The 12,518-nt window shown below is 38.1% G+C and overlaps 1 protein-coding gene across 1 annotated transcript; it reads left to right on the forward strand.

The window, feature by feature from the left end:
* The first annotated feature begins 186 nt into the window (after positions 1-186).
* On the forward strand, positions 187-10,201 carry rrp12 (ribosomal RNA processing 12 homolog). The gene is made up of 34 exons (XM_052573031.1): positions 187-418; positions 680-903; positions 1,032-1,115; positions 2,129-2,205; positions 2,308-2,413; positions 2,653-2,769; positions 3,153-3,291; positions 3,818-3,945; positions 4,050-4,148; positions 4,258-4,349; positions 4,430-4,541; positions 4,630-4,730; positions 4,816-4,930; positions 5,015-5,157; positions 5,242-5,363; positions 5,483-5,547; positions 5,634-5,796; positions 5,955-6,109; positions 6,261-6,328; positions 6,456-6,549; positions 6,637-6,795; positions 6,879-6,959; positions 7,044-7,149; positions 7,232-7,339; positions 7,767-7,924; positions 8,054-8,142; positions 8,240-8,398; positions 8,478-8,641; positions 8,752-8,865; positions 8,956-8,999; positions 9,093-9,171; positions 9,492-9,559; positions 9,642-9,724; positions 9,804-10,201. Exons 1-34 carry the CDS (start codon positions 280-282, stop codon positions 9,901-9,903), a joined length of 3,855 nt encoding a protein of 1,284 aa, XP_052428991.1. The 5' UTR covers positions 187-279; the 3' UTR covers positions 9,904-10,201.
* Positions 10,202-12,518: the final 2,317 nt, after the last annotated feature.

Below are 12,518 nucleotides of genomic sequence, written 5' to 3' on the forward strand. Positions count from 1 at the left end.
ACAGTAGAACATGTTTAAATGCTATCTAAAGAATTAGACATGTCATTGTTCATCTCTTACATAGTGCTCGAGGAGAAAGAGCAATAATTAAAACTGTTCAAAATTCATTGACGGACATAAAATCAACTAAGTTTATTTATTTTTAATAATCAGTAGATGGCGGTATGAGACCCCCTCCAAAGAAGACGCGCGCTGATGACGCAAGTCTAAGCGCGACACGCGGCGTCAGACTGAGAGACAAACGTGCTTGCAGTACTGTAAGGAATTTCACCTGTTAAAATGGTGAAGTCCGGAAAACTTCGATCCGGAACAGCACAGAAAATCAGGCGATGGAAGAAAGGTCACAGTAGTGACTCCAATCCGGAGACAAGTCGCCATCGAAAAGCCGCGAGAGGCCGATATTTCAGCCGTCCCTCTGGTAAGACTTTGGCCTGTCTGACAACACGTGGGTAACGTTAGCTGGTCGAACTTCGTGAACAAGCTAAAAAAAAAGAATGATGCTTGGTTTATTTGGAGGGCGACGACTAATTTAATATCGGGGTTATTGAAAATTTCTGACAGTCAGTTTGACTGCCGATGTTTTGACTGTATTCGTGACTAGTATGTCGTAACATTGTGTTGAGATGGTCTGTTTGATGTGAACGTGAGTTTTAACAGATCTTTGTCAATGTTTAAACAGAAAAAAGTGATCTGACAGTAGATTCCTTGAAACTCCACAATGAGCTTCAGGCAGGATGTCTGCAGAGAAGCAGTGATGCCATGGAAGCAGGAGATGCCATGGAGGATCAAGCCCTGACAGAGAAAACCTCTGGGACTTTTCTTAGTGGACTGTCGGACTGCTCCAACCTCACTTTTAGAAAAGTACAGCGCTACTGGGAGTCAAACTCTGCAGCACATAAAGAGGTTTGTATTCAGTTTGATGGCCAGAGAACTGCACCTTAAGCTATTATTACAAGAATATTGTTAAAGGAAAAGTTCGGCCAAAATTGAAATTGGTGAATGTGTATAATAAATGTCTTCATTTTCTACAGATCTGTGCTGTATTGGCTGCTGTAACTGAAGTGATTCGCTCTCAGGGAGGAAAGGAGACGGAGACAGAGTACTTTGGAGCTTTGGTAAGTTGAAGTCACGAATGGAATCAGTTTGTTTCATACCAACTTGGCTGTGTTGAAATACTTAAGTGCACTTTCTGTGGATCAGTCTTTGAATTAGGGCTCGACAATAATTCAATATCAATATGTATCGTGATATAATTTTTTTCATTAACACTGCTATGGTTTTTAAACACATTTCCGATATTTCGATACATTACCAGTGTTTCCTATACATTGATTTATTTGTGGCGTTTGACAATCAGTTTGCATTTTCAAAGCCGTTTCCAGCAAGGCTTTTTTTTCTTTTCCTGCTGCACTTTTCAAACTCTTTAAATAGGCTAAATAATTTTTTTTCAATCTATAAGATTAATCAACTCACACTACAAGTCAAAAGTTTTTGAACAGGAAGATTTTTGAAGAATTTTTTATAATGTTTTTCTTTTAAAGAATTCTTCTGCTCACCAGGCCTGCATTTATTTGATCGAAAGTACTGCAGAAATAGTTCAATTGAAATATTTTTTTACTATTTTTAATAACTGTTTTATTTTAAAATGTAGTTATCCCTGTGATCAAAGCTGAATTTTTAGCATCATTACTCCAGTCTTCACTGTCACGTGATCCAGAAATTCGCTGATTATCAATATTTAAGAGAGGAATATCAATATTTTTTTTCAGGATTCTTTGATGAATAGAAAGATCCAAAGATCAGCATTTATCTGAAACAAAGCTTTGTACACTATTCCATATATACACTATTATTTCTGTAAAGAAATTATATAAATTTTAAGAGAATATTATATGGTTTTAAATGAGATGTCATAGACTTTTTCTTAAGTTTGTATACACAGACATCTGTTGTGGGCGTTCTTGGCAGTTTTTAAGAGGTGTTTTTGATAGTGTTAATATCGATATCAGAATTATATTGTATTGACCGAAATTAAGAAATATATTGTGATATACAAGTTTTGACCATATTGTCCAGCCCTACTTTGAATGTCTTTTAATTTAGCATTTTTTGCTAATGACAATTGCAGATGACAACACTCGAAGCTGTAGATAGCAGTGAATCTCTGGCAGCTGTTGCCTATCTCTTAAACCTGGTCATGAAAAGGTGAGTGGTGCGTCATGAGTCAAATAAAAAGCATAGGAAGGAATTTTTGATTGGCCTTAGCTGTTGATCTAAATAAGTACATGTTCTGCTCATCTTTTCAAGGATGCCTGTGGCAGTGCTTAAGAAGAAGTTCTCAGACACAGCAAAGGTTTTACTAGATATCATGTCAAACCAAGCCAGTTCTGACTCCGTGTCCTCTCTGCGATGGGTTTGTACACTCTTCTCATAAATCTAACATTTTGATTTTATAAAGATGCCCCTGATTGATTTAGTTCGTACAGCAAGTGGTTTTTTTTAGTTTTTTTTTTATCTAAAATGACTGAAGACCACCAGAGGGGAAATGTATGTGATGAGGTTGTGATGCGAGGAGGAAGTGCGCTTTGTGTCTCCTCTTATTATTTTACAACTAATCGCTGCTATACTAATCTCTGCCATATTCATTTGTAGATCATATCCTGTCTTGCGACTTTGCTGCGTAAACAGGATCTGTCAGTCTGGAGTTACGCTTCAACTTTACAGATGTACCAGGGGCTTTTGGTCTTCACGGTGCACTCTAAGCCAAAGGTCTGTCTGTTTGACTCCCATTCGCTCAGAGTTGGAATGTTACCGCATGAAATTCCTTTTGTACAATTTTAATAATTCTATCCTCCACTAGATGTTATGGTAATACACAATGGAAACACTATTTTTGTACTCGCTTTGCAGAGCAAATGACTAATTATTTGACATTTCTGAATAGGGCTGTGAAATTAATTGCATGTGATTTTCATGCGCATCTCGTCATTTAAAGCCCGTCCCATAATTCGTAGTAAATCTCCATCACCTTCCTTCAGGTTGAGCAGCTTTCACTACACCGAGCTGTATGTTCATTGACAAGCTAGGTGATATTGCATTTGGAATTGTTTGAAATTAATTGCACAGCCATATTTCTGAATAATGTGTTGCAGGTGCGTAAAGCAGCACAGCTGGGTGTTTGTGCAGTCCTTCAGTACAGCGACTTCATGTTCTCTGATAATGCCCCGGTCCATCACCCAGCAGCAGCCGCCACAGCCAAATTCTGCTGCAAAGAATTGGAGCAGTCAGGAGGTTAGTAAACTCATGTACTTACTGTCAGAACGCTTAAAACAACCAATGAGACCTGCTTTTGATAACAGGTGAAATTATCCAGCATCTCAGGCTACCACTAAATCATTTAAAAAGAATAAAGGAAAAACAAGAGAGCAAACTCAGCAACAGTGCATTTCTGTGTAGAATGCAAGTAAAGGACAGATGAGTGGTTCCTTGATCTTTTCACACAGCCATTCTACTCTCATACCTCACTGCTTGGTCATTTTTGGTGGAACTAATCCTGTGAGTGTGTAAATGAATAATTGTATTTTTCAAAAGCATTTTAGTTTTAGATAAAACATACATATTAATGTTGAAAATCAAACTGCATTAGTTTGCAGAGGCAGTCATTGCAGAGGCACTTGTGCAGCACAATTTGTCCTATAACGCCACCTACGGTACAATACACTTAGTGGATTCAATTGTTGTTGTTTTTTTCTTATTTTAAAGAATTAAATAGATTTCTGCTTACTGATTGAGTGATAATCTTTGTTTTCGTCTCAAGGCAGCAAAGAAGACACTACCACTCTGCATGTGCTGGGTCTTCTGAAAGACCTGCTGTCTGCTCTTCCTCTGAGCTCTGTCAAATCTTGCTGTGAGACCCTTCTCCGTTTGATGACCCTGAGCCATGTGGTAAGAGAGCAGTTTAAGGGATACATTCTAGTTTTTATTTTAAATGAATCAATCAGTTCTCATTGACTTGTCAATTCTTAACACTCGCGTCTGTTTCCCTGAAGCTGGTAACAGCAAATGCAATGCAGGCTTTCCACAAGCTTTTCAGCAGCAAGCCTTGTCCTGCCAGCATGTCTGCAGAACTGAATGCACAGATCATCACAGTGAGTATGATAATCGCTTAACACATGCACATGGTCTCAGAAGGATTTGATTCTGCTTTTTAATTGACCACTTTGTAGATTGACACATCTTTCAACACCTTTCTTCTAGGCTCTATATGACTTTGTTCCAAGTGAGAATGATCTGCAGCCTTTACTAGCATGGCTTGCTGTAATGGAAAAAGCCCATGCTCATCTTGCCAGGTAGGCCCTTTTCAGCACTGAGTCTTTTGTTTGCTGCCTTTGTGAGGAATCTTGATCATTACATAATTTTTGGCCTCTAGTTTACAGAGCTCTCTGAGCATCAGTCATCTTCCTCGCCTCTTCTCTGTCACCATGGCTTGTCTTCTGTCTCCACACACACAAGTTGTCTCTGCTGCGACTCAGACTCTGAAGGTTTGTCATGACATGTGAATCAGCAGCGTATTGTGTTTCTTTTTGTTCTTGTATGTTTAAAAGTGTTACTTTCCCCTTCTGTGTCCAGACTCTGTTAAATCAGTGTGTGGCTCCGCATATGGCTGAAATCGGATCCGTTTTACCAAACACATCAGCTGGAAATGGGGCTTGCATCTTAAAGATGTTTCGGTGAGCTACCTGAGACTTTTATTTTTCATAATGCTATCTTTTCTAGAGCATGGTCTTGCTAAAGTCTAGTTTCTGTCTCTTTCAGTATCGTGGAGGAAGGATTGTCCTATCGTTTTCATGCCTCTTGGCCGTTTGTGCTGCAGACCTTGGGCTGCTTCTACCGAGCTGCAGGAAAACAGGCTCATCCTATTATGATAAAGGTTGACTGAAATACAGTATATTCTGTAGTTTGTGCGTTTCTATGTAATTGATAGTTTACTCACAGACGTGTTTGTGATCCTCAGAGTCTGCAGTCTCTCGGTGACCTTCGGGCCACCCCTCAGTTCCCCTTCTCTGGAGAGCTGGATCTGGCTGTGGGCAGTGCGGTGGAGAGCATGGGCCCAGAGGTGGTCCTGAAAGCTGTGCCCCTCCTCATCACTGGAACAGAGTGAGTTACTTTGCTGGTGCATCTCAGTCTTTTGAATTAAATAGTAGTTTATTAATGCTGTGAAATGTTCGTTTTTTTTTGCAGTGATGACCTGGAGTTCCCGCGGAGCTGGCTGATCCCAGTCATAAGAGATCATGTGAAAAACACTCAGATGGCTTACTTCATCTCATACTTTTTCCCTCTGGCAAACAAACTTAAACAGACAGGTATGTATTGGTCACACTCGCATTGGTTTACACGTTGAAATGTAATTTTGTGTCTGTAATACCCTATTAAATCACATGTTGAGATATGCTTATGCAAATATTGATCTCTGATATTTCAGCTGATGAACTGGAGCAGTCAGGACAGAAGTTGATTGCTAAAGTGTATCAGACTCTACAGATGCAGGTACGCTAATTTAGTTTTTTTGTGGAATGGATCATCTATTTGAATTGATTCCCCGTTGTTTTAAAGGTGTAATTTGTATTTTCCAGATTTGGACCATGTTACCTGGGTTCTGCACTAAACCCACCGATCTGTTGACATCGTTTAAGGGCTTTGCTCGGTCTCTGGGTATGACCCTAAATGATCGCCCTGACCTCCGCCTGTGCATCTGCCAGGCCTTGCGGACTCTCATCAACAAGAGCTGTGAAACAGGTCAGCTGGGTTGTTAAAACCAAACCAACTCAAAATCTGAATGGCTTTGTTTTTTTGTTTTTCTATTGCTGTGGCTATATTTTCTCTGACGACTGCTCTTTGAGATTTATGATTGTATACTGAATGAATTTTTTTTTCTTATTCTGTGTCATCCGCAGAGGAGGAAAAGGCAGAATTGCAACGATTTTCCAAGAACTTCCTTCCCATCCTATTTAACGTCTACAGTCAGCCGCCGATACCTGGAGAGACGGCGTCTGCTAGGATGGCTGTCCTGGACACAATCCGAGTCTACCTGAGCATTACAGAACAGGCGGTAATTAATTTACTATATTAAAAAATGAATTACGTCATAGCAAGAATAACTTTATTGCAGTCTCTCCTGCTGCGAATATCTTGCAGTCTGCATATATTTATTGTGCCATTGCCCTTGTTGCCGGTTCTAAACATTTGTTCCATTGTTGCAGATGGTGTGCACATTTCTGCAGAAAGCATCAGAGAGACTCAACAGTGCAGACAACTCTAAATTCACACGGTAAAACAGCGCCCTACCTTTATTATCTTTATTTACAAGACTCTAGATATGAAAAGTGCTTTGTTTCAGTGGAAAGGCACCTTCACTTACATCATGCTTTGGAAAATAAGTGTCTCTTATTTTGTAGGCTTTCAGTTATCGACTTGATTGTGGCAATGGCTCCGTGTGTAGATGAAGCATCCATGACCCAGACATTCAGTTTGATTAAACCCTTTGTGGAGGTAAGAATCTTCCTGTTACTATTTTAAAACATATTTTCACTCTTGTGATATGAGTGTACTTCATGTAATACTTGTCTGTGTATATAGAGCAAGGATTCTAGGATCCAGAAGAAAGCCTACCGTGTGCTGGAGGAAATTTGTGGAGGAGAGAGTGCGTCTTGTAAGGCTTTTGTTCTGCAGAATCTCGAGCAGCTGAAAACGATGCTGATGGACAGCCTGACGACAGCGGCATCATCTTCCAAACGGGTGAGAGCTGTGAAAAGCACAATCATATTTCCACACAGAATGTGTAATGGATTAATATGTGGTGCTTTTTTGACACTTTTCAGCCGAGACTCAAGTGTCTGATTCACATAGTGAAGCAGCTGAATGAAGAACACCGTGATTTCATTACAGCTCTGCTTCCTGAGGTATGTCTTGTATAGAGCACAATCTTAAATTAGAGCGTTATTCTTTATAAGACGTTATAATATTTGGGCTTTTCGTGTGTTTAGGTCATTCTTTGCACTAAGGAAATGTCTATTGGTGCCCGCAAAAATGCCTACTCTCTCCTAGTTGAGATTGGAAATGCATTTGTAAGGTTTTGTGGGAACACAAAAGGTGAGAATAAAACCTTTTAATTTGGTTGTATTATGATGTGTCAATGAGCTGAAATCATTTTTTTTTATGTTTTTTTTTTCAGATGCCATAAATGAGTATTTAGGCCATGTGTTTATTGGACTAACTGGCTCTGTAACGATGATCACCTGTACAGTTCTGGCTTTAACAAGACTTGTGTTCCACTATAAAGGTAGGAGGGACTTCTGCGTTCCACCTTAATGTGCAAAACAGAAGTAAGCTATTTTCTTTGTGCAATACTTCCAGTTCATTTGCTGCTGTAGATGAATAACTAGAAGAATTACTATTTGCACTACAAACCAGAGTGTTTGATTTATGAATTAAAATATGATGACGTTGTCAGTTTATAATACAAAGAAACGTAATGGGCATGTGACCGGAAGCATTGCACGTTAAAGATAAAAATATCTGGAGGAATGTCCATTCTTTAAAAATAAGGTGGAAACAATCAAACAACTAGCCTGTTTTTAATTTAATGGGGAAGCACAACTCCTTTTCTTCAGAAAACGTAGTGATACATGGATTGTAAAGAATCAGTAAATGTTTATAATCTTTGACCGTAAAGCAAAAATGTTGTTTGGTCTGGTCTTTATGTGCAGATTCCATCGATGTGTCCTCACTTGAGGCTCTGCTGCAAAATGTGTGTCTGCTGCTTTCGAGCAGGACGCGGGATGTCGTCAAAGCCTCTCTGGGTTTCCTAAAAGTCTTGCTATTTTCTATGGATGTCAAGGTTTTAGCCAGCCATATTGCTCTTATTGTAAGTGAAGAAGAGAGAGGGAGTGTTTTCAAGTTCATATTTTCAACATTTGAAAAGTGTCGGAGAGGTGTCTGTTATTAAAGTGACTGTGTTACAATTCTTTCTCCCCCCCCCCCTATCATCTTGCAGATGGAAGGCATCAGCAATATGAATGACATGCGAAGACATTTTAGGGTGAAACTTAAGAACATTTACACCAAGTTGTTTAGGAAATTTGGGTAAGTTTAGCAGCTGATCAAATCTGACTACTTGGTCCTTTATTTCTTAATGCGTTTTTTGTGTCTTTGTATAAATTGTAATGTAAAACGTTTTCAGATTTGAGCTTGTCAAAAGCATGTTGCCGGCTGATCAACAGAAGATTCTAGTGAATATCCGTAAAACAGAGGCCAGGAATAAGAGACGCAAACTCGTGATCAAGACAGAAGAGGACGGATCAGACACTGAGGATGAGAAGCCTAAAGTGAAAGCAGAGAGGTATAATGCTTCCAGAATAATAGTTTTATTGTTATTTTAAATCTTAGTTTACAGTGCTGAGCAAGATGTTTCTCTGCAGTATTGAGGACATTCTGGCCGAGACAGACTCTGATTCAGATGAAGATGAGAAGCCTAAAAAGGGTCAGAAGAAGCCAATGAAAAAGGGCCAGGCCTGGCTAAAGGAAGGCGTATCTGATGAACCACTCAACTTCCTCGATCCAAAAGCAGCACAGAGAGTTTTGGGTAAAGGCTCTTTAAATATGTCAAGTTTGATTCGGTCATCTCAAATTGATGAAGTACATTCATATATATCTGTGCGTGTATTGCTCATTTTTATTCCACAATATATCTAGCCACCAACCCAAATCTAAAAAAGGCCATCAAAACGGAGCATGGATTCAAGATGACATCCGATGGAAGGCTGATCATCAAAGAGGAGGTTGAAGACGATGATTCTAAAACTAAAGGTGGGATATAAACATCTCTTTTTAAACAAATTGCTCACATTTTGTAATCATAATAAAAAACAGTGCAGTCATATCCATATCTCTCTTCAGATGCTGAAATGGATGATGTACTTGAAGAGGCTGGAGTCAAAACTGTAAGTGTTTATGTATTTCACTTGCTTTGACCGAATTGGGAAGTATACAGAAAGGTTTTGTGATGTTAGTTTCTCTCTGTCCCTGTTGAACAGAAGAAGAATCCTAAGAGGAAAATGCATGATGATCTAGACGATGATGATATGGATGTCAAACCTGCAATGGAATACAAAGGTAGGACAACAACATTTTTGAAGTTCAATTCCATCTTGTAAATGTTAACTTTCCTTTGCAGATAATATACAGTATATAGTGTACAGATGTGCAAAATTACACGGACAGACTTCCAGATTCACTGAATCCCTAATTGGACAGTTTCTTAGACTTGACTGTATCACTCAACTTGCTGTCAACTATATTAATACCATTGCATTCTAAGATAATTCAAAGAATATAGTGGATTTACTATGGTACTTGTATTAAAATAAAGCTATTACTGTGCCGAAGAAATGATTGTAATATCATGATATATTGTGGTTCTTTGAACTCCTCAGCTGGTGGCATTGGAATCCACAGACCTCTGGATAGAAGACCAGAGTTTGGGAAGGAGTACAAATCTAAGGTTAGAAGTGAAGAGCCATTTTCATCAGAACATGTTTAGTAACTAACAAAATGAATAGCTTCTAAACATCTGTTTTTTGCAGAAGGGAAAAGGTGATGTTAAGAAGGCTGGCAAGTGTGACCCATATGCCTATGTACCATTGAAGAAAGACCAGCTTAACCGCAGGTAAGGATCAAAGCCTGTATTTACATGTGTCGTCTAATGAGGGATGGAGCTGATCAAACATTACTTGTACCTTTAACAGGAAAAAGGCCAAACTTCAAGGCCAGTTCAAAGGCATGGTCAGAGGGGCCAAAAAAGGAGCAAGCTCTGGATCGAGGATACTGAAGAAGAGGAAAGCATAAAGTGTGTTGTTGTTAGTGGTCTTCCTATACCTGCCCCCATTTTTCATTGTATGATAAGATTAAAGTTAGAGAGGACAGGAGCCAAGTTCCTGTTCCTGTCCTCATGCTTTGAGAACCTCTTGTGAAAGCATCTCTTCAAAAGATGATTTCAAGAGGTCCTATTTGATGTGTGCTGTGGTTGGATTTAAGAGCATAGCAGTATGACAATAGCTTTGTGCCAAATGTATTTATGGACTTCCTATGTTGGACAGAAAATAAACTCTTCAGAAAACCCCCATTAAAAACTACAATTCCCATATTGCTGTTCACTGTCCTTCCAGTTTTTGTATTGAAACATTAAGGCTAATGCCATTTTTTTTCTTGAAGCTTTAATAGAATGATTTCTAAATTTATTGAAGTTACAAAAACCTATTTCCCATATGCCCATCAAAAAGTAATTTAAATCTCATGAGTAGTACGGAGTGATGGATATTGTGTGCTACAGTTTTTCAGCAGAGGATAATGGTGGAGTTAATGTAGATCCCAGCTGTGTGTGTGTGTGTGTGTGTGTGAGAGAGAGAGTGAACGAGGTCCGCTGGAGGTCAGACGTGTCCTCTTACTCAATAAGCTTGAATGGATTTACCCTGATGGGCCCTGTGAGAATCGAGTGATACAGACTCAGTTTATGGTGGTGTCTGCTGGCTCTAACTGATTTTGAGAGCTATCTCTCACTAACAATACATGACACAGGCCTATTATTAAAGGGGTATGAGTTTCTTTGTTCTGTTTTAATTTTGAAGGGCTTTTACAAAAAGAAAATTCTTTACTGAAAAAAAAGGAAATTCTCACAGGACAACGTTTTAACCTCTTAATAACTTCATTAAGTTACATCAGCCTGCTGTTTATATAGAATATTTGAATTAAACTGTTTAGTGAGTTGCTGAATGTTCGGCCAAATATAGTTTCTTCAAAGAAAGTGATTTCTCTGAAGGCAAGTATGGATGGTCGTATTTTCATCACAACAGACAAACCCCTTTGGAATGTCAATTAAAATGTCAGAACCTTTAATTAAATCGAACTCTGAATACTGTCTGATGTACTGCAGTCATTTTGGTCAATAGAGGGCAATGTTTCACTTCACAACAGACGACGATGTAGGCGCGTAAACTAGTACTTATTGCAACAGCATTCGGATACATACTGAAATAATTTCTGTTCTAATTTTGAGTCTGATATTGGAAATATAGACTGTATTACACTAACTGAATGACTCTCCTTTGGTACAAGAACAATCAAGCTGTCGCTGCACAGCAGGCAGAGGAATAATGTGTGACTGTCAGAGCCTGTAACGGGAACATCTCCAGTGCTGCCACAGGGCTCCAGGTTTTCTAGCCAGTAAACACACACCGATGTTTCTCATGAGTGATCGGTGGACCCAGCCAAAGGAGCTGCAGTCATCAGACCATACCCAGACAGCAATATTGTGTTGGCCAAGATCTGGCCAACATCTGGCCCGTGTGAAATCCTTGTGGGTCAGATCTGGGCCAGCACTGGTTGCTGTTACATGATGTGAATCAAGCTCCTACTGAGTATTAAATCATTACAGAATCATTACAGAGAGGAATGAGTGGAGATAAAGTTAAAACATACAGCTCTTAGATTAGTTATTATTTTCTATGGAATTTGTCTAAGCTTCAGGGATATTATTTGTCATGTGGATTCATATCATATTCATTCATATCAAGCATTTTTGTTACTTTTACACTAAGGCAATAAAATGTATCTGATAGAAAAAAATGAACTATTATTAAAAACAAAGACAGTCAGCAATCACGCAGAAGGTTTAGAAAAAAATTATGCAATCTTTAGAAATTTGACCAATTCTTGGAGAATGACTTCATCAAAGAAAAATATTCTTTCTGTATTAATGCATGAGCATCCATTTTGCCTTAGATTTGCAAAAGTTGACATACATGCACACACACTACCAGTCAAAAGTTTGGGATCAGAATAATATTTTAATTTTTTTTTTTTTATACAGGAGTTTCGTATACTCATCAAGGCTGTATTTATTTGATAAACAATACAGGGGAAAACAAATTTATGTTGTGGAAATTATTATGATGTAAAATAACGTTTTTCTCTTTTAATATAGATTAAAACTGAATTTACTAATGTGATCAAAGCTGAATTTTCTGCATCATTACTCCAGTCTTCAGTGTCACAAGATCCTTCAGAAATCATAATATGCAGATCTATTATCAGTGCAGGAAGTTGTGCTGCTTTATATATATATATATATATATATATATATATATATTTACATTACATTTACATTTATTCATTTAGCAGATATATAAAATATATATAATTAATTTTTTCTTCCACTGAAGATAAAAAGAAGACCATTTATTTAAAATAGAAATCTTTTCTAACAATACACACTACAGTTCAAATGTTTGGGGAAAGTACTTTTTTTTTCTTTCTTTTTTTATGAAAGAAAGAAATTAGAACTATTATTCATCAAGGATGTGTTAAATTGCAACATGTATATTGTTAGAAAAAATTAACATTTTGAATAAATGCTGTTCTTTTTATTGATTTTATTGAATTAAATTTTTATTGATTAAAGAATC

Source organism: Carassius gibelio, chromosome B13, assembly GCF_023724105.1.
Source record: "Carassius gibelio isolate Cgi1373 ecotype wild population from Czech Republic chromosome B13, carGib1.2-hapl.c, whole genome shotgun sequence".
In the NCBI taxonomy this organism is placed as follows: Eukaryota; Metazoa; Chordata; class Actinopteri; order Cypriniformes; family Cyprinidae; genus Carassius; species Carassius gibelio.